We start from the raw sequence: 18732 nt of genomic DNA, 5'->3' as shown, positions 1-18732 counted from the left end.
TACCATTCAAACCCTACAGAAAGAAGGATCTATTGGCATAATTGTTATTCAGGTTCCTCTCTTTTTTTCTACTTTAATCTGTGAAATGACATTTACCTACAAGATAATTTGTAAAGTCAGAAGCCTAGGTCTTGTCCTTATGAGGTAAATTTCAAAGTATTGGCATGATTATGCAATAAAAACTCTTCAATATATCATTCATTTTCTGAAGCCTATTGTAGTTTTGAAATTGTTGGCCAGGATTTCTGATCGGAAGCAGAATTCAGTAATTCTAGCCCAATATTCAAGGCAAAGTTGTGTAAGGTTGGGGCCAGAGCAGACACAAGGCTGGACATCCTAAATAGGCCCCTTGCACTGCTTGCCCATGCTGCCTGCCTCCTGTGGGCACTGACTGGTGATGCTCAGACTTAGAGTGCTGCTCTCAGCAACTCCTCCCTGCTGTTGGAAGCACACGTTTGTATCTGTCAAGTTAGAAGCCATTTCATCTTAGCTTCATCCTTGTGCTGTTTATGGTCATTTTGTATATTTTAATTTCCAAACTGTGTCATAGATTTTTTTTCCTTGGAGCACTAGTACTTATAAACGACACATAGCTGAGGCAGGAAGCAGCAAGGCTTCATGCTACTGCTCCTTTAAATTGATATGGACATGTGTTTAAAGAGCTTGAGCCTATGAGCTCAGCAGTGGCCCGGCGGCCTTGGAGGCTGCTGTTACAGCACGCTCTTCTGTGCACCACCTGGTCAGATGGTGGGCATGGAGTATAATCAATAGAGAGGCTGTCAGTGTCCTCTCTGGAGCTGTCTTCCCAAGACCCCTTCCCCTAGAGCTTATATGCAATAACTTGGTAGATCCTGTAAGGAAAACCTACCTATAGGCTTTTAGGCAAAAGGATTTTAATATCTCATAAATGCTTAAGTTGAATGTTCACGGCAGTTTAATACGCCCAAACTTCAATTAAAAAGATAAGTTCCCAGATTCTCGATCTTATCCCAAAAAGATCATTTCTCAGATTTTTGATCCTGTCTTGTCCCAATATCCCTCCTCCTCCTCCTCCCCCCCCTCTCTATCTATATGTGTGTGTGTATATATACATATATACACACACACACATACATACATACATATGAATATTTAGAGGCTGATTCTCCATTTCTTAGGAGCATAAACATCTGTGGCAGGGTATGGTGGCACATGGCTTTAATAGCAGCACTCAAGTGGTTGAGGAGTTGGAGGCCGCCTGAACTATGTAAGTGAGTTCCAGGTCAGCCTTACAAAACAAGATCTTTCTTCTCAAAAACATATATTGCATGTCTCTAAATTTGTTTGGAAACATAAGCAGCTAAGATATTTTTAACATCTTCAGTACTTTGCAGATCCCTACTTTCAAGTGACAAATAGTAGTAGATAAGAAATAGTTTCCACATAAAGCTAAAAAATATAGACTATTAGCAAGCACTGTAAGGAATTATGAGGGCGGTAGAGCATAGATGGAATCCTTTATAGCATACCTCTTGTGAGTCAAGTGGGTGGCACACACTGCGGTCAGGAGAGGAGGCTGAGGACTCCTGGGGCGGAGGCTAGCTAAAGGGTGGAATGGAATACACAGTGAAACTGTCTCAAAAAACCAAAACAAATCCAAGCCAAACAGTGTCCCAGAACTACTGTATCACAAAGAACACAGGCAATGCTTAGAGAAACTGTTGCTTTTTCCTGAAAATTTCCTGTTGAGTTTTGCCTAGTTCTGGCAGAGAGACAATGGGTCTGGTCTGGGATTTGGGGTACTGTGGGACATTGGGATAGAGACATTTGGGGTATTGTGGGACATTTGGATAGAGAGCGGGTGAAAAAGAGAAAGTTCTGTTTGTAAGTGCTAAAATGATCAACTAGGAATTTCATACAAAAATTACAAATTTGAATTTCAGGAAGATCCTTGGAAAATTCTACTCATGGACTCCTGGCTTTGGTGCTGCTCTGCCAGCCTCATATGTGGCCATTCTAATTGAAAGAAAAAGCAGGTAAATTTTACACATCTACATGTTTAATACAGAATAAGTTACCAGGGAGAATTTTATTCTTGCCTATTACTTATTACTGCCTAGGGAGAAAAAAAATCTGTCCCTACATATTTTTTCCATTTTGCAGCTATTTGGTTGAAAATTAATTTTATGTGAACACTATGCTTATTGTATATTTATAAAATAAATATATTATAAATATAAAGTACTGAAGTAAAGAAATATAAATATAAAAATAGAGACTAGACATATCAGCTTCTTCTTATTAAAGTAATAGAAGGTTCTGTGATAACAGCCTAACTAATGTACCTGAATATGCAAATTACAGTGGAAGCCTGTTTCTTTAGCCACACAGCATCCTTGTCATATCTAAGAGAATTAATAATAAATTTTGTTTTGCCATTCAGGTCTGTTCTCTGCTGCAGGCTCATTGACTAACCTGTCATACCAGTTGTATAAGGAATCTTCTCTCTATGTGTATGTGTGTGTGTATAATATGTATATGTGTATATATACATACATACTATATATATATATATGTATATATATATATATATATTGTTAGTCATGTAAAATTTTCCATGTGAACTCATTCATAGTATAGAACCTTACATAAGTGGTGCAGGCAGAGGACAGTTGATGTTAAAGCTTTTTCATAAGAGTGTATTTGTCATTACATGGGTTGGCAGAAACCTGGTAGATGTTGTAATGTCTGAAAATTCAAAACCTGTTTTATTCTGCCTCAAAGGACAGCATAGTACAGAGTTCAGGTAGACTCTGGAGCCGGTCTGTGGCTTAATAGTCTGGCTCTGCCATTAACTGTGCCACCTGCTTGTCTCATTCTTCACCTGAAAAATGGAAGCAGTGACATTCTGTCACACTTTCATATAATTTAGTTAAAATATGGAAAAATAATTAGAACAACACAGTTGTCTGTGTGGTAGGTATTACTTGTTTTGTTTTCCTCGCCTGTAAGTAATGAAAGACGTACTCTGCTGATGACATCTTGAATCAGTTTTAAAATGTGAATATTGCTTTTGAAAGCATATCAAAAGATAAGTGAAACTTTAAGTCTGTTTGTTTGTTTGTTTTTGTTTTTCCTTTTGGGTGGGAGATTACTTCTTAGTGCATGGGCAACTCATCAGCAGCTGCAGGACTGAAACAATGACAGCCCTTCTCCATAAGCAACCTTTAATCAGCGTGCCACGATTGACTGTTAGCACCTACGCAGGGTTCGTTTTATACTTATGTGCCCATTTCAGTAGGGCACGTGGCACAAATTCCCACATAACCACCAGAGTCAGCTGTTCGCAGTTCACAATTTCACTTTATTTGCATGTGAGTGTACATGTGTACATATGTGGCTGCATGTGCTTATCATGTGAAAGCATGTTGTAGACATTAGTACCCTTTATCTGAAACTTTATCAAGACAATTCTCTGTATAATTGCAAGTGCTCCCACATATAAGAAAATTAACAGTTCTTCCTTGCTTTTGTGTATAAGCATTATTGTTTGAAGTTGAGTTTATTCTAATGTTAAAGTTATTTAGCTTTTAATATTTAAGGCTTTGGATATCCTTACCACTGCTATAAATAGTTTATAGATTATGATTATAAAAATTCATTAATTATCTTTTCTGGAAGTTCCTTCATCATAGGCTATGTTACTTCCTTGATAAAGAATTATTTTGCAGTGAGTCTAAAATAATAAAAAAGCCTGTTGCTGTTAACACTATTTTATTGCATTCTTACCCAAGAGTGTTCCTTGCAGAGTTTCCTTTACTTATAACTAATTAAGGTTTTCGGTATAACTTAATTTATATCCAGCAAAGTGGCTGGATATAAAAATAACTCGAACAGCTGGGCAGTGGTGGTGCATGCTTTTAACCCCAGCACTTGGGAGGCAGAGGCAGGCAGATTTCTGAGTTTGAGGCCAGCCTGGTCTGCAAAGTGAGTTCCAGGACAGCCAGGGTTATACAGAAAAACCCTGTCTCAAACAAAACAAAACAAAACAAAACAAAAACAAAAACAACCCCCCCAAAAAAACAAAAACAAAACAAAACCCAAAAAATAAAAAACTCAAACAAATGAGTAGCTTTCTTTTTTACAAATGATGAATGTACTGAGAAAGGGAGAGACAACACCCTCCACAATAGCCACAAATAATATACAATGTCTTGGTGTAACTCTGACCAAGCAAGTGAAGATCTGTAAGTGTGACAAGAGCTTCAAATCTCTGAAAAAAGAAATTATAAAAGACAGAAAATGGAAAGATCTCCCATGCTCATAGATTGGTAGGATTAACATAGTGAAAATTGCCATCTTACTGAAAGCACTCTACAGATTCAATGCAATCCCTGTCAAAATTCCAACACAATTCTTCACAGAAATGTAAAGAACAATTCTCAACTTCATATGGAAAAATAAAAACTCAGGATAGCAAAAATAATTCTCAACAATAAAAGAACTTCTTACTTAAGCTGTACTACAGAGCAATAGTGATTTTTAAAAAAAAAATCACGTTATTGATGCAGAAACAGCCAGGTTGATCAATGGAATAGAATCAAAGACCCAGAGATAAACCCACATACTTATGGACACTTGTTCTTTGTCAAAGAAGCCAAAATCGTATAGTGGAAAAAAAGAAAGCATCTTCAATAAATGGTGTTGGTTGAACTGGAGGTCTGTATGTAGAAGAATGAAAATAGATCCATATTAATTACCTTGCACAAAGTTCAAGTCTAAGTGCATCAAGGACCTCAATGTAAAATCAGATACACTGAATCTAATAGAAGAGAAAGTGGAAAAGAGCCTTGAACTCATTGGCACAGGCGGAAAATTTCCTGAATAGAACACTAATGGCTCAGGTTCTAAGATCAATAATTGATAAATGGGACCTCATTAAACTGAAAAGCTTCTGTAAGGCAAAAGATGTGTGTTTTATGACAAATCAGCAACCTACAGATTGGGAAAAAAATCTGTACTAACCCTAGATCCAGTAGAGGACTAATATCCAAAATACATAAAGAACTCAAGAAATTAACATCCGAAAAACCAAATAACTCCATTAAAAAAATGGAGTACAGTAAAGATATTCACAACAGAAGACTCTTGAATGGCCCAGAAGCACCTAAAGAAATGTTCAAAGTCCTTAGTCATCAGGGAAATGCAAATCAAATTGACCCTGAGATTCCAAGCACTCACAGCAATCAGAATGGCTAAGATAAAAACTCAAGTGATAGCACATGTTGGCGAGGATGTGGAGAAAGAGGAATACTCCTCCATTGCTGGTAGGATTGCAAGCTGGTACAACTACTCTGGGAATCAATCTGGTGGTTCTTCAGAAAACTGGACATAGTACTACCTGAAGACCTAGCTATACCACTCCTGGGAATATAACTCAAAGGATGGTCCACCATACTACAAGGACACAGGCTCCACAAAGCAGCCTTATGTGTAATAGCCAGAAGCTGGGGACAACCCAAATGCCCCTCAGTCTAAGAATGGATACAGAAAATGTGGTTCATTTACATAGTAGAATACTAATCAGCTATTAAAAACAAGGGCATCATGGATTTTGCAGGGAAATGGATAGAACTAGAAAATACCATTCTGAGTGAGGTAACTCAGACCCAAAAGGAAGTGCATGGTATTTACTCACTGATAAGTGGATATTAGCCAAAAAGTACAGAATACCTAGGATACAACTCAAAGACCATAAGAAGTGTAACAGTCAGAAAAAGGCCCAAGTGAGGAGGCTTCAAATCCCACTTAAAAGGGGGATGAAAATAATCATGGGAGGCAGAGGGAAGGAGGGACCTGGGTAGAAGAGGAGAGGGGGAGTGGAAAAGGAGAACAGGAGAGAAGCCCAGAGGGCCAGGAGAAAGAATGGTAATAAACAGCCTTGGGGATAGGGGGTGTGTGGTAGGGTGACACTATAGAAAGTATCAGAGCCCTGGGAGGTGAGAGACTGTAAGGATTCAGTGGGGGTGACCTTGGCCAAAATGCCCAACATTGGGGACAGGGAACTGGAAGAGTGCACTTCTAGTAGATAGACAGGGCCTCAAGTGGAGGGACTGGGTTACTAACCCACAGTCAAAAATTCTTACCCAGAATTGTTCCTGTCCCAGAACTGCAGGGACAAAAATGGAGAAGAGTCTGAATGAGAGGCGCTGCCCACCTTGCGATCCATCTCATGGGGGTGGGGGCACACTGAGACCTGACTCTACTGAGGCTATGATGTGCTTACAGACAGGAGCCTGGCATGGCTGTCCTCTGAGAGGGCCTACCAGCAGCTGACTGAGACAGATGAAGATGCTTACACCCAACCACTGGACTGAAGTTGGGAACCCCTATGGTTGAATTAGAAGAAGGATTGAAGAAGCTGAAGGGGAGGGCGACCCTATAGGAAGACCAGCAGGCTCAGGTGGACCCCAGGGAACTCCCAGAGACTGATTCAATAGAAGGGCTCGTCCTGAGGCCCTTGGCACATACGTAGCAGAGGTCTGCCTGGTCAGGCCTCAGTGGAGAAGATGGGCTTAATTCTAGAGAAAGTTGAGGCCCCAGGGAAGGGAGAGCCTTGGTGGTAGTGGTGGGGACCACCCTCTTAGAAGCAAGAGGGAGGAGGAATGGGGTGAGGAACTGTGGGAGGGGGGACAGGGAAGTGGTGGTGGGGCAATGACTAGAATGTAAATAAATAAAATAATTTTAAAAAGTAGAAAAAAAACCCCAATTTTATGAATGAATGAAAAAATCCATTCTCTCTTCCTGGGGCTGAAAGAAATTTCTAAGTTCTGTGCTGGTAATTATATAGAATCTATCTTCATCTTGTGGTAGAGTCTCTGGTATTGAGATATTTGAAAGACTTGGCACTGTGGCACATGCCTTTACTGACAGTACTGGGGAGACAGAGGCGGGGGCAAAGGAGCGTTCTGAGTTTGAGGCCAACGTGGACTCCTTAGTGAATTTCTGGTCAGCCAGGGCAGCGTTGTAAGTCCATGTGTCAAACAAACAAACAAACAAACAAACAAACAAATGTTTCATTCACTTTAGCTTGAGTTCTGTCTTGTTTTATATACCACAATCTTTAGTTTTGCTTAGTATGTCTTAACATTTTTGGAAACAGTTTATGTATCTCTCATTTTGTTTGGTGAAACAATTTAAAAATATTCATGTTTCCATGAATATGCATATTCACATTATTTTAATTATATTTAATTAATATGTATATTTACATTGATGTTGTTTCTTGATATCACTATCATGTTTGCTTTTTAATTCTGCATAGCATCCTCAGTGAAATACTGTTCAACCCACCTGCTCTTATCTTTTAATGAAAAGCAGTGCAGGGCTGCTTTAACCTCCGCCTGCTTCCTCATTGCATCTCCTGTGGGAGCACAGAGTGACACTAGGAAGTGGGTATTGCTCTCAGCTTCTGTAGAGCTCAGTATTTCTATTTTAACTGCACTCATATGTGTACATGTGCAATTCTGAGCAGCTTGTCCTCATGATTTGACTTGTTTAACCCCCATTACTGCTGTCTTTACACAATAGGATTTCTTCACCACAAAGGTTGCCTGCCCCCTAGGGCACTTGCATGTCTTGTTGAGGACTTGAACAGTTACAGTCATGATATTTTCTTTTTAAACTAAGCATCATGCTGTTGATCAATCCAAGTTTCAATCCTTTTCTATTGCTTAGTTTTCCATTATAGAATTATACTGGTGTGTATTTATGATTTATTTATTCTATTATCATTTTAGCCATGAACATGGTGTTACTTACTTTCCATGTGTTTTGATATTTTTGAAATTCCATTAGCTTTTGTCATTTGTAAGATGTAACTTTCATACCCTGTGTCAGTACAATTATAGTGTTATTATTAGAAATTTTGTTCATCCTTTTAAAAGTATAGTAGTATATTTATAAATTTGTTCAACCTTCACCACAGTGAATTTCAAGAATTTAATTTTCACCTGCAGTGAGGCCCCTTTAGTAGTAAGTCATACCCATTCCCCAACTGACCTAGTCCTAGGTAGTGGCCAATCAATTTCATGGCTACGTTTTTTCCTCTGAGTGTTCCATGCTAGTGGATTCACACAGTATCTGGCCATTGGTGAGTGATCCTGTTTGCTCAGCCGATAGCTTGGAAGCCAGGCTGTCATGTGCATCTCTGCATCACTGTTCATTGCTCTCAGAACACCCGTCCTCTGGAGCTTTAGACGCTTTCGGCTTCCAGTTGAGAATGATGCTGCCGTAGCCTTGTGTACATTGCTATATGGACTTGGAGTGTTTGCATTTCCCTGGGGAGTGAACCTAGCTGCAAACTTGTTGGCTCACCCTGGCAACCATGTTTAACCTTTTGAGGAACTGTTGTTCATTTCAGTGGTACTTGGTGTCTATTCACTCCAGCCGTGTAGGAGGGTCTTTTGCAGAGCGGAAGGTATGTCTCAGTGTCATCTTGATTTGCATTCCCCAGATGGCTAGTGATACCAGACATCTTCTAATTTATATCTTCTATAAAGAAATTCCATTTTCTTATTGTATTATTTACATTTTAGCTATTGAATGTGACTACTTTTAGATATTCTGAATGCATGTCTCTTGTATCTGGAATTTGCAAATACTCTATCTACTATGTTCTGTGCATTCGTCTTACTACTTTCTCGGTCATGACTTTCAGAACACAAAAATATTTTGATTAAAGCTAATGTGTCATTTTTTTTCTTGTCCTTTTTTTTCTTCCCTCCTTTCCTTCCTCCCTCCTTCCCTCCCTCTTTCCTTTGACAAAGTATTCCTGCACAGTCCAGGCAGACTTTGAACTCATTGTGTATCCCAGGCTGGTCTTAAACTTGTGATTCTCTTTCCTCAGTTTCCTGAATGCTGAAGGTGCAGATATGTCTCACCATGTCTGTCTCATTTTTATTAAACTTGTATTGATTTTGTTTTTGGTATCATATTAAAAATATGAACAACCCAAAGATGACTTTAGCTCTAACATTCCAGCCTTTCATCTCTTTTGAGTTCCTTTTGTGTGTGATTGGAAGTATGCAGACATAGGGTTTTATATCTCATCTTCAGTATGCCTGTTACTATTGCCTGTACGTGCCCTTTACCTTTTGGTCTAATCTTGACTCATGGCCTTTCTGAACTCCTTTGTTCTGAGATTGCTGGCACAGTCCTTGGGAATTTCTACAGGAGCTTTGTTACCTGCGGGTGGGAGAGCTTTGTTTCTCTTCCACTCTCCTAGCCCCGATCCTGGTACTAGCAAATGGTACTCAGTCTATTACCATAAACTGTGATACAGTAGGCTTGACTATATTTAAGTGTGAATTATCAGCTCTATAAAGTTCACATTTCATCCAGTCTGTTGAGAGGAACTTTACCATGAACAGATCATAGTGTTTTTGCCATATGCATATGTGGTTTTTCTTTGGCCAGGGTTGATGATTTTATATATAGCCGAATTTCTCAACCTTGGCAATATTGACAGGCTTTCTTACAGAAGATCCTTTATGGGGAAGGCTGCCTTGGGCATGAGGCCAGCCATGCTGTTGGCTTTTTCTTCTTTCTTACACAACTGGGACAGCATCTAAAGTATGTCTTTAGATATTGCCAAATAGATACCTGGGGCAATTAGCCTTTGCAAACCAGTGATGTGTTTCTGGTCAAATTCAGAGGTCTCAGTTTATAATTTGCTGAGAAAAGCATGAGACCTCTAGCTGTGGTTGGAAATTGTCTACTTCTGTCTTTAAGTCAGTTTCTACAGTGGTTTTTCACATATATCCTGTTTGTATATTTTTCTCAGTATTGGTATTGTTAGTGCCAAGTGTTTTCCTATAGCTCAGATAGTTTGCTTGTTCTGAAGTGCCTTTATCTGTATAGAGAGTCTGTACAGCATTACCAGTCATGCTAGCATAGCTGCTGCTGCCCTTGAACACTGGCTGATATATGGTATGTGTTTTTAAGTTTCAAGCATCTGTGCTTTTTTTCATATATCATGCGTGTTTTTTTTCATATATCATATAGTTGAATTTTTATTTTTTATTATTTATTTTTTTAAAAAATTATTAGATATTTTCTTTGTTTACATATCCCCTTCCCTCACTTCCACTACGAAACTCCCCTATCCCATCCCCCCTCCCCCTGCTCAACAACCCACCCACTTTTGCTTCCCTGTCTTGACATTCTCCTACACTGGGGCATCAAGCCTTCACAGGACCAAGGGCCTCTCCTCCCATTCATGTCTGAAAAGGCCATCCTCTGCTACATGTGCAGCTGGAGTCATGTGTCCCTCCATGTGTACTGTTTTGTTGGTGGTTTAGTCCCTGGCCGTTCTGGGGGGTACTGGTTGGTTCATATTGTTGTTCGTCCTGTGGGGCTGTAAGCTCCTTCAGCTCATTTGTTCCTTTCTCTAGCTCCTCCATTAGGGACCCTGTGCCCAGTCCAATGGTTGGCTTGAGCATCCACCTCTGTATTTGTCAGGCAATGGCAGAGCTTCTCAGGAGGCAGCTATATCAGGCTCCTGTCAGCAAGCACTTGTTGGCATCCACAATTGTGTCTGGGTTTGATAACTGTATATGGGATGGATCTCCAGGTGGGGCAGTATCCCGTCCCGCGGGATTCAGTTATTCGTGGGTGCGAGGGGGACCGCAAACCTGGAAGGAAATTGGAATAAAAGAAAGAGAGTCGGAGGACCAAGTAGATTGAACCTATCAAGGTCTCGTCTATTAGGCTGAGGTGCCTTCTTTTTAAAGCATACATCGCGGGGAATATGGGAGGGGTCGAGGGAGAATTATACAAAGAACAAAGAAGTGGGCATCTGCTGACATGGGGGCCGAAGTCAGGCGCCAGGCAGCGGGCACTCTGGATCTTATCTCTGGAACATTGATCCTCCTTGACAGTCTTGGGGGTCAGGCTGGGCTCAGGCATGACTTATGTCCTTGGATGGCATGGGAACTCAGGAAGAGATAGGGAAGAGGGGACTATAATTCAGCTTTTACAGCCTCAGGTGCCAGGAAAGGAATAGGGAAGAAAGGGGGGTGACAACCAGCTCTCGGTACAAGGCCATTTGGCCTGCCAGGGAGATTGTGAAGGGCTCACTTTCTCATGGGATGGTCTCTGACATCTCCCCCTTCTGAATTAAATTAAATAAGGCCACACTTAACTGAGGTGATCAAATAATCTTTTTATTTTTAGATGAGCGGGCATTACCATGGCTGGGGGGACATTGACCCGATTCCTCCCGTGGGTGCTGTTAAAGACCCACACTTGTGGCTCTTGGTATCTTTTGGGGAGGTGAGGCAGAGCCTTTGAAAATTATTAATTGTAACTGAAATTAGATACCAACCTCTTTATAACCAGGTTTGTCTCTCGAGGAACTCAGAAATGGTCTATATGGACCTTCCCCTGCAATACTTAGTTTGCACCCATGCTGGGCCCATACTAGATTCGTATTTCTTACGAACCAGCATGCACAATTCTGAGTTTTGTGCAGCTCCCGTAGGAGAATTATCAACCTCAGACTCAGTAAGGCCTCTGTAGGAATTATGCCAATTGTAACACCACAATTTGTGGCTCTCAAGCTATAATAGGAGCTGGAGGTCACCCCTCTTTGTCCCTATTGTCTCTAAAGCCTGAGGAACCAAGGGGACTCTGCTTAGCAGCAAGGGTAGAAAATTGGAGACGAGTCGTTGTTTCTGCCTTGGTGGGAGGAGGATCTTCTTCATCTGAGTCCTGGATATCCAGCTGATGGTAGTGGACTGCAACTGGCTTACTTAAAGCAGCTTCAATCTGTGACTTAACAAAACTGGTTAATTTTTTAAAGGCCCAGGGGCCAAAAGACAAAAGCAGCAGAACACCCAAGAAAGGTCCCAAAAGTGTGGGAAGCAAGGTAGTGACCCAAGGAGAAGTAGAAAACCAATTTTTATACCAAAATTCTTGTTTTTCTCTGTTGTTTTCTCTCTTCTAAACTAGCTCTAACTTTGTCTATGTTATCTTAAACTAAGCCAGTCTTGTCAGAGTAAAGACAACATTCTTCTAATACCTGAAATTTCTGTCTTTGTAGCCTTAATATGTTATATCCTGTTTTATTGTTGAGACCACTACTTCTAAGACATTAACCTTTGCCTCTAATTTTTTATCTACAATAAGTTGCTAATATATGTATGCATATCATAAACAAAATGATCAGTATGCAGCTGTTGATCCAAAGCTGTGGTAGATATTGAAGCTAAAATTGCAACTAAAGCAGTAAATCTAAAAATTGCTCATTTGACCTTTTCTAAGTTTGTATTTCTGAATTTTTAAACTAAGGATCATTTCTTAATTTTAACAGGCAGCAAAACATAAGGAGGTCTCTTTAACAAAATCATAACAGCAAATTCCTTATCTAAATTAGGATCCACAGGATTAGTTAATTGACAACAATTACAATGAATATAAAAAGACTTGTCAAGATTGGTGATCTTAACTCTTAAAATTATCTAACAATATAGAATATAGGTAAGGTACAAAAGCTTTCATAGCTATAGGGGAGTTGGCCTGAATGGCCAAAAACAGTGTCTCTGATGAAATCTTGTTAAATACACTGTAGCAGTCTCTTTGCCCCACGGGTCATCATTTATAGTTGTCCTCAAGTGGACACTAGGTCGGCTCTCATTGTTGTAGCCCATGGCGAAGATAGGAAGTTTCTTCATCTTGTTTGTAAGTGTCTGCTCTCTCTGATTCTTCTTTTTCTGTTCACTCAACACAGCTTTCTTGTCATCACTGCCAGGGCACTCATGAACTCACAGGTCAGTCTGTCACACGAATCATTCTGGAAGCTAGCATGCTTTTGCAGCATTCTGTGGATAAAACAGAAACACCGCCCCCTTTTCCCCATAATAACCTTCTGTTTAGGCTCATGCCATGTGTCAATGAGTGGGTCCTTTTCATCTCACCTAGACATGATTATGTCTAGTTTTAAGATATTATGAGGCATTTATTAAGTTCTTAGACATCTAAAATTTAAAACTCTTAACAATAAAAGTATGATTTAAATAATGTACAGGGGGTATAATTTTTCCCCTTTTTTGTTTTTAAGAAGATAGAGTTTTAAAGTTTTATAATACCTTGTCTTTGAGAATTAAAAATTTTTTGACAAAACCACTTAAATACTGGACTGTTATAGTAGGTTTTAATATAACATGGACAGTGACTAATTACACTTTCAATTGTTTCTCTTGAAGAGAGATTGTAACTAGAATGTTTGAAAAGTTATTATAGTCACGTGTGTATAATTTATATATTTATTAATCAGAAATAAGAGAAAGTCTCTAAGTTGTCTCTGTAAATAACTATCTTCTAGGGAAAACCAGTTTGATCAGTAAGTCTAAAACCCAAATAATTATAAGGATCCTGAGTTTGTATCTTTTCAGGAGCTATCTGTAATCCTTATCAGTTAAAGCTTTATGTAAACCTCTATAACACAAAAGCAAATCCTGGGGGTCTTTTCCAGGCAACCTAGGATAATTTCTTAACTGTCTAAAAACAGTCTTCTTAAAGGAACAGTATTTTTTTCTTATAAGTTGCATAAGCAATTGCAAGCTAGAGAATTAATATTGACTATTAACATACAACTTAAAGTTTGACTGTTCAACATTTTTAAACACCATCTTTAGCACACAATTTAATTATCTGTGCTGAAACAGGAGGAAACTCAAAAGAATAATCATGTGATTTAAATCACATATACTTTTCTCTTATATAAAGGCTATTTTTTAAACACAGTAAATGGGATGCATGCATGCATGAATTTTAGAAGATATACAAGCATGCATGAAATAATTTTTTAAACTATCTTAGGATAATGATTATCAATTTTACTTTATATGATGGTATGTTTAGAACAACATCTGGCTAGGTCTGTAATAAGGCTCTAAGAAGTGCCATACAAGCCGCGCTGAGGCTGCTCCCCTCCGAGCTCAGCCTTAACCCAAATGCAAACCTTTTTTAATCTAAACACTGTGCCAGAATCTTGGCTCAAAGACTATCTCTATGTAGAAGTATCCTTAAAGACCTGTTTTCTTGTGTTTGTTCAAGTTGTTTAGAAAGATTCTAACCTTGAGTTCCCAATTTTAAGCTAACTTTCTGTTACAAGCAAAAGGCTGCCTGCCCCTTTAAGAGCTCCGTTTGCAATCAGGCCCTCAGCAAGGCTTTTTCAGCTGTACTTGGCTCCCAGCCACAGTGTAGCTAACTTATCAACTTGTGCTGTGTAATTTTGAAACTGCTTTTTAAACAAGTTTTAACCATTTATATATTTCAACATGAAACACAGAACAATAATCATTTAAACAACATAACAAAAACAAACATGACAGACATATGGACAATTTGTTTTGATGCATCAAAAACAGACAATAGACAGACAGGGAATAGAACTTGGTGTCTCAAAGGGACACAGATATTTTAACCATAGCTAAGAATATCTCTATAGGAGGCAGAGAGAAAACGGGACGTCTCCTGCTTTCCCTCTGTCTCCAGGAGAGCTCTGAAGTAGCTTATTTTCATTTTTTCTCTTTTTTGCTAAAAGATCTCAAACAGGGGATAACTGCTTTTCTAAAACTTATTTTCTTTCTCACATGTTCAGAGTCTACTTCCTTATCTCCTTCTTCTGGGAATACTTCCAGAGAAGGGAGAGGAGGTACAATGGCTGCTTTTGATAGTTACTTTTCAATAAGAAAAAACAGTTGTAGGGACTGCATCGGGACAGAAAAGACAGTTGCAGGGACCACATCGGGACCCTCATTAGCTAGTTTATCATTTAAATCTCTACCTACCTTTCACCATTTTTTACAACGTATCTCTGCTTCATCTATAATAAACCATGGACATACCTGGTCTATGAAAATAAAAAGTCTATTTAATCTTTTTTTTTTTTTTTTTTAACTCGTACTCTTCTTTCTCTGAGAGCTATCTTTAAACCTTTGATGAAGGCTGCCTCTTTAGATAGCTTATGTCCCATAACCTGAAGTGGAGATGACTCAACTCACCAAGGACTTCTCGCTCTTCCGTGAGCAGCAGAAGGTGTCCTTCACTACTTTCAAATTCTTGGGGTCGCGACGAACTTCTCTGGAACCTCCACTGATTAGGAATTACGATCCGGACCTCGCCCTCACGTCGGGCGCCACTTATCCCGTCCCGCGGGATTCAGTTATTCGTGGGTGCGAGGGGGACCGCAAACCTGGAAGGAAATTGGAATAAAAGAAAGAGAGTCGGAGGACCAAGTAGATTGAACCTATCAAGGTCTCGTCTATTAGGCTGAGGTGCCTTCTTTTTAAAGCATACATCGCGGGGAATATGGGAGGGGTCGAGGGAGAATTATACAAAGAACAAAGAAGTGGGCATCTGCTGACATGGGGGCCGAAGTCAGGCGCCAGGCAGCGGGCACTCTGGATCTTATCTCTGGAACATTGATCCTCCTTGACAGTCTTGGGGGTCAGGCTGGGCTCAGGCATGACTTATGTCCTTGGATGGCATGGGAACTCAGGAAGAGATAGGGAAGAGGGGACTATAATTCAGCTTTTACAGCCTCAGGTGCCAGGAAAGGAATAGGGAAGAAAGGGGGGTGACAACCAGCTCTCGGTACAAGGCCATTTGGCCTGCCAGGGAGATTGTGAAGGGCTCACTTTCTCATGGGATGGTCTCTGACAGGGCAGTCTCTGGATGGCCTTTCCTTTAGTCTCTGTTCCACATTTTGCCTCTGTATCTCCTCACATGGGTATTTTGTTCCCCCTTCTAAGAAGGACCAAAATATCCACACTTTGGTCTTCCTTCTTCTTGAGCTTCATGTGGTGGTCTGTGAATTGTGTCTTGGGTATTCTGAGTTTCTGGGCTAATATCCACTGATCAGTGAGTGCATCTCATGTGTGTTCTTTTGTGATTAGCTTACCTCACTCAGGATGATATTTTCTAGTTCCATCCATTTGCCTAAAAATTCATTGTTTTTAATAGCTGAGTAAATGTACCACATTTTCTTTATCTATTCCTCTGTTGAGGGGCATCTGGGTTCTTTCCAGCTCCTGGCTATTGTAAATAAGGCTGCTTTGAACATAGTGGAGCATGTGTCTGTAGATCAAGGACCTCCAGATAAAACCAGATACACTGAAACTAATAGAAGAGAAAGTGGGGAAGAGCCTGGGGCACATGGGCACAGGGAAAATTTCCTGAATAGAACACCAATAGCTTATGCTCTGAGATCAAGAATCAACAAATGGGACAAAGGGCACTGTCAATAGGACAAAACAGCAACCAATGATTGGGAAAAGATCTTTACTAATCCTACATCCAATAGAGGGCTAACATTCATTATTTACAAATAAACTAGACTCCAGAGAATCAAATAACCATATTAAGAAATGGAGTACAAGCCGGGTGTGATGGTGCATGCCTTTAATCCCAGCACTTGGGAGGCAGAGGCAGATGAATTTCTGAGTTCGAGGCCAGCCTGGTCTACAGAGTGAGTTCTAGGACAGCCAAGGCTACACAGAGAAACCCTGTCTCGAAAAAACAAAACAAAACAAAACAAAAAAATGGGGTACAGAGCTAAACAAAGAGTCTTCAACTGAAGAATATCTAATGGCTGAGAAGCACCTAAGGAAATGTTTTATGTCCTTAGTCATCAGGGAAATGCAAATCAAAACAACCCTGAGATTCCATCTCACACCAGTCAGAATGACTAAGACCAAAAACTCAGGTGACAGCAGATGCTATCGAGGATGTGGACAAAGAGAAAAACTCCTCCATTGCTGGTGGGATTGCAAGCTGGTACAACCTCTTTGGAAGTCAGTCTGGGGGTTCCTCAGAAAATTGGACATAGAACTACCTGAGGACCCAACTATACCACTCTGTGCATATACCCAGAAGATGCTCCAACATGTAGCCGAGTTTTTAAATAGCATTTCTACTTCTATTATATTATTTAGTCCATTAACATCCGATTTATTTACTGATGGGATAGGTTAGATATGCTATTTTCTTATTATTTTTTTTGAGTTTTTTGTTTATTCATATTATTAGACTATTTTAAGACTTAGATTTCAAGATTTTATTTTATTTATTTTTGCTTGCTTTGTCTTTAACTTTTCAGCTTCTCAGCATTAATATTTCATCACCTCATAAAATGTAGAAACTTATCTTGGCTTAGAAGCTGATTGTAGAATATTTAAGTTATAATTATTCTTCTTCTACAGTATTAAAATGAGTTGAGCTATAGTGATACCAAAGTCAAAATGTATACAGACACAGGCAGCGTACCATTGGAGGACAGAAGAGTGGTTGTCAGGAAGTTCAGTGATGGTGGGATTGGTACCCTGAGTATGGTTTTTTAATGCTCACTTTTGATTGGTGCTATTTTAAAGCTTTTTGCTTATATTTCCTCTAAGAGAGAGCTTTTTACATTAGTGTTTTAGTCTTAGTAGTTGTTCACACAAGATTCCTGGTGTTATCGATTATTGTCCATTCTAAATAGTAGTCGAAGTGGGTTTTATTTGTTTTTGCTTTAACAGCTATAAAATAGTTTTATCTTCTTTTTAAAACTGCTTTTGTTACTGGAAATTTTGGAAAGTCCTACTAAAGTCCTGTGGCAACAGGGCTTTCCCGTTGGCTTTTTTCCTCATTAATGAGAGAGTATAAGGACAGACTGCACAGGAATTTTGCAAAGGAAAATTTTACTAGAATTTAAAAGAAAAACCTCAGATTAGGTAAGCTGTAAATCTCAGCAGGTGCTGGGAGAAGAGAGATGGAGAAGAAGCAGAAGACCACGTAGTTTAGGTAAGTAGATAATGGAAGCCAGCCACATAGCCAGCCAACTACAGCCACAGAACATTCGAGAAAGTGAAAGAGCCCAAAGAATCAGAGAAAAGATCCTTAGGTTCTAGCCAGCATTCAAAAGAAGACTAACTGTAGGACTGTGAAAGACAGCCTGGTTCCTGGTTGAGCCAAAGCTAGACTCCGGTGACCCTGAAGGGATAGCAGGTGTTTGCCTGGTTCCTGGACACTAGGATCCTGACACGAGGTCTCAGTCCTCCATAGATTTGTGACTATTAGTCATGTAAGGGCCCCAAGTCCCTCCACAGGTAGATGACACGGCCACAGGTCATGTAGGCTCAAGACATATCTCCATTTTAATGAGGTACATAAGGTCCTGGAGGGCTTAGCAATAAGTTTTCTTTCCCAGACATTCCTCCCTGCAAAAGGTATTTAACCTCAGGCCTGCCCTGAGAAGTGGGGTACGGTTTTACTCATCCACTTTCTGCCTTGACAATAAATGCCTTAAAACCATGGACTGTCTCTTTTCACCAGTATCTGATGTGGGGAGCAGTGTAGCAGGCCTTCTCTTAAAGAGCTGCTGTCTCACCTCTCTAAGCTCCCAGCCATGGCTACCATCAAGACCAAGCTCAAACCCGCCCCCACCAACAAGCCATGTACTCTCTTTCCCACGTGGCCCAGCTGGAGCTCCCCTTCTTTACCCCTCAGCCCCGGGCTAGATCCAGCCCTCGGGTGCCTGGGTGCCCAAGAGCCTGAGAGCCAGACAGCCCCCACCTCCTTGTAGGCCCAGGGACTCCCGAGCCAGCTCCAGCAATCCCCAGGACCTCAGACTGTGCTCCCACAACCTCAGAGTGGTGTGCTGGGCTTCCCCATAGCCTGACTCCCACCTGGCACTGGTGTGGGGTAAGT

General features: G+C 40.2%; 1 protein-coding gene across 7 annotated transcripts in view; it reads left to right on the top strand.

Moving 5' to 3' along the window:
- Tmem135 (transmembrane protein 135) overlaps positions 1 to 18732 on the top strand; it is a 264682-nt gene that overhangs the window by 98008 nt on the left and 147942 nt on the right. For all 7 annotated transcript variants that reach the window (NM_001360746.1, NM_001360745.1, NM_028343.5 and 4 more), the window contains one exon: positions 1923 to 2015. Coding sequence is in view for 4 of the 7 variants with exons in the window: in NM_028343.5 (NP_082619.3) it covers positions 1923 to 2015 (93 nt within the window). In the remaining 3 variants the exon portion in view is untranslated. The remainder of the gene's footprint in view (positions 1 to 1922; positions 2016 to 18732) is intronic.

The sequence above is a fragment of the Mus musculus genome, chromosome 7 (assembly GCF_000001635.26).
Source record: "Mus musculus strain C57BL/6J chromosome 7, GRCm38.p6 C57BL/6J".
Taxonomy (NCBI): domain Eukaryota; kingdom Metazoa; phylum Chordata; class Mammalia; order Rodentia; family Muridae; genus Mus; species Mus musculus.
The sequence above is the reverse complement of the archived record's forward strand: the minus strand, read 5'-3'. Positions and strand labels throughout refer to the sequence as shown.